This window comes from Microtus ochrogaster, chromosome 21 (genome assembly GCF_000317375.1).
Source record: "Microtus ochrogaster isolate Prairie Vole_2 chromosome 21, MicOch1.0, whole genome shotgun sequence".
Classification (NCBI taxonomy): domain Eukaryota; kingdom Metazoa; phylum Chordata; class Mammalia; order Rodentia; family Cricetidae; genus Microtus; species Microtus ochrogaster.
The window spans coordinates 4168375-4171247 of NC_022022.1; the positions used below are offsets into that span (position 1 = coordinate 4168375).

The 2873-nt window shown below is 49.0% G+C and overlaps 1 protein-coding gene across 1 annotated transcript in view; it reads left to right on the forward strand.

Moving 5' to 3' along the window:
- Window positions 1-1577: 1577 nt before the first annotated feature.
- The window catches only part of Riiad1 (regulatory subunit of type II PKA R-subunit (RIIa) domain containing 1), a 5582-nt gene continuing 4286 nt past the window's right edge, over window positions 1578-2873 (forward strand). Inside the window, exons 1-2 of the mRNA XM_005357019.3 lie at window positions 1578-1672; window positions 2226-2302. Coding sequence (XP_005357076.1) covers window positions 1586-1672; window positions 2226-2302 — 164 coding nt within the window. The 5' untranslated portion in view covers window positions 1578-1585. The remainder of the gene's footprint in view (window positions 1673-2225; window positions 2303-2873) is intronic.

Here is a 2873-nt window from a genome sequence, read left to right on the forward strand (position 1 = left end):
AAAAAAAAAAAAAAAAAGCCTTCAAGATCCAAAGTGTATTTTAAATTTCCGGCTTATCTAACACAGCCACATCTCAAACATTCAAGAACTGAGAGGCTGTGACAGCCACACTACCTACAAGTCTGCGGATTTCACTGTGACCGCTCCCTCTATGGGATAGGAGGAAATTGGCCTCAGCTTATAGAAACTATCACCCTTGGGTAACCTCTGCTCTTGCTGGGAAAACATCACTTCTGACAGATGGCAGCTTATCTCACCATTAACTCTCTCTCCTAAAAAAATGGATAAACAACTCAAATGATTGCTAACCCAGATGGGCTCCTGGGAGGACGCTTACAGCCACTGACTGGCCCACCTGCATCTGCTGTTCTCTCGGAAATGTAGAGGTGAGCAGATCACAGGGAGATCCCTCCATGGTCAGACATTCACCTTGTTTCTCACGCTATGTCTTTGCTCTGGGGAGCAGTGTTCACAAGTCCCAGACTCTTTTGGGATTCTGTCTCCTGCCTCTCAGAAGGTCTCTGCTGGGTGTCATTTCTGTGAGCAAGGGAAACTGGTGTGCACATGCGGTGTGTGTGTGTGTGTGTGTGTGTGTGTGTGTGTGTGTGTGGTGTGTGTGTGGTCTGTATGTGTGTGTATGTTGTCAGGCAGCTATTTTGAGAGCTGAGGTTCTGTGTTTCACTTACCCCCCCCCCCTTTTTTTTTGATTTTTCAAGACAGGGTTTCTCCGTAGCTTTTTGGTTCCTGTCCTGGAACTAGCTCTTGTAGACCAGGCTGGCCTCGAACTCACAGAGATCAGCCTGCCTCTGCCTCCCAAGTGCTGGGATTAAAGGCGTGCGCTACCACCGCCCAGCTTCACTTACCCTTCTTAATTAGATACTAAAAGAACAAATCTTGCAGTCAGTTCATTCCCTTTCCCTTCCCTTATTCAGTCGAGAGAGAAATAATTTACAATTTATGAGGAACCTAGGGTGAAGAGAAAATTGATCTACCTGAGAAAGTCATTACAAAAAGGGAAATTCTGCCAGAGCGCTGGCTAGGTTCAGCATTCTGAGTTTGAAAATGTTCTTGTCTTTGCAGAGATTGGCTCCCTCCACGCTCTGGGGTGCTTTCGTATTTTAGGAACCCAGACTTCCAATATCTAGTGTCTGTCTACGGAACAGATGGAGTGCTTGGCTTCTGGGCCAGTAGGAAGGGAAGAAGCCTAGATTTTTCTACGCAAGCACAGTCTGCCCAAGCTGGGGGCTGGATTCTGAAAGACTGCTCTGAACCTCTTCTGTGGTTTGTTCTAGCTAAGTAAATGCAGTATTTGAAGTCGAGTGGGGTCAAGAAGAAAGGCGCATTTCAGATACAATTCAACTCAGAAATCAGTCTTTAAGTCTGGGAAAAGTGGTCCCTTGGGCACCCCAAGTCCAAGTTCATTCTGCTGAAGAGTAGCCTCCACCTTGCTTCAGTCAGTAGGATTCTGTCTTCACAGCCAGGAAAGGATAGGACTTATAGAGGGGCGGGGTCAGGGGCGGGGTTGACTGCGGGGCGGGGCTTCGTTTCTCCGCGGCCCGTCGCCTAGACAACCTCCTGCGGCTAGATGGAGACATTTCAACAACGCTTATTTGGGGGGCCGGATCCGGCATCACTGAGCCCAGAGCAATTGGAGCAGTTGCGAGATTTCAAGGTGCGTCTACCTGTTTTGATCAAAGTGAGGCTCCTCAGGACAAAGGTCCCTCGAAGTAGAACCCCGGGAAGAGCAGAGCAGGGTCTGTCTGTTTCTGGAGATAAACGCCCGAGGACTATGGAGCGTCCCTGAGCCCAATCCGCCGGGTATGAAAGCGCAAGAAGAACCAAGTAGGGGTCTGGCCAAGTAAAGAATTGACAGGAAATGTAGCTCAGTTGGTGGGAGCTAGCATGCTGGCCTAGCCTGCACCAACCTCTGGGTCCCAATCCTCTCTACCCGACCCCCCCACACCCACCACACACACCATCACTGCGGTGGAGGCAGAGAAGTTCAAGGCCAGCTTCATCACGGTCCAGAACAGCCCAGGCACTATGAAACTCTCTGCCTTTAGAGAAAAGAAATGCGGCTGCCTCAAAGGAAAATCTGAAAACTGCTCCGGCTTTCAAACACTCCAGGAAAAGACCTAGCTTGTCCCCCCTCTTCATACCTCTTTCTAGGCTTGAAACCTGGATCTCTCTCCCCAGATCTTTGACTCTTGGTTGTTGCTCCTCAGATCCAGACTCGCATCGCAAATGAAAAGTACTTGAGGACTCACAAAGAGGTGTCACTGCTCATTAGCGGCTTCTTCAGGTAGGCGGGTTGACAGGTCGTCCAGAGAGAGCTAGTAACTGTTTTCCCAGATCTCGGTGGGAATAGATGGATAGATGAATATGGGCGCTCTCATCTTCCTTCAGACATTCTAACAGCTGCCCTCGGGGAGAATTTTCAGTTCGAGGCCAGCCTGAGTTGCATAGTGAGACTCAGGAAAAACAAAACAAAACAGCAAAACTGCTCCCCCCCTTTTTTAAAAACAGAGTCTTATATAGCCAAAGGTGGTCTTGAACTCAAACTCCTTATGTAGCATAGGCTAGCCTTGAACTTGTGATGGTCCTCCTGCCTGCACCCTCCCAGGTGTTGGAACTACACAAACGCACCAGTTCGACCTAGTTTGGAATTCAAGGCTAGTCTGATGACAGAGTGAAACCCTCTCTTTAAAAAACTAAAAATTGCCGGGCAATGGTGGCACACGCCTTTAATCCCAGCACTCGGGAGGCAGAGCCAGGTGGATCTCTGTGAGTTCGAGACTAGCCTGGTCTATAGAGCTAGTTCCAGGACAGGCTCCAAAGCCACAGAAAAACCCTGTCTCGAAAAAGCAAAAAAA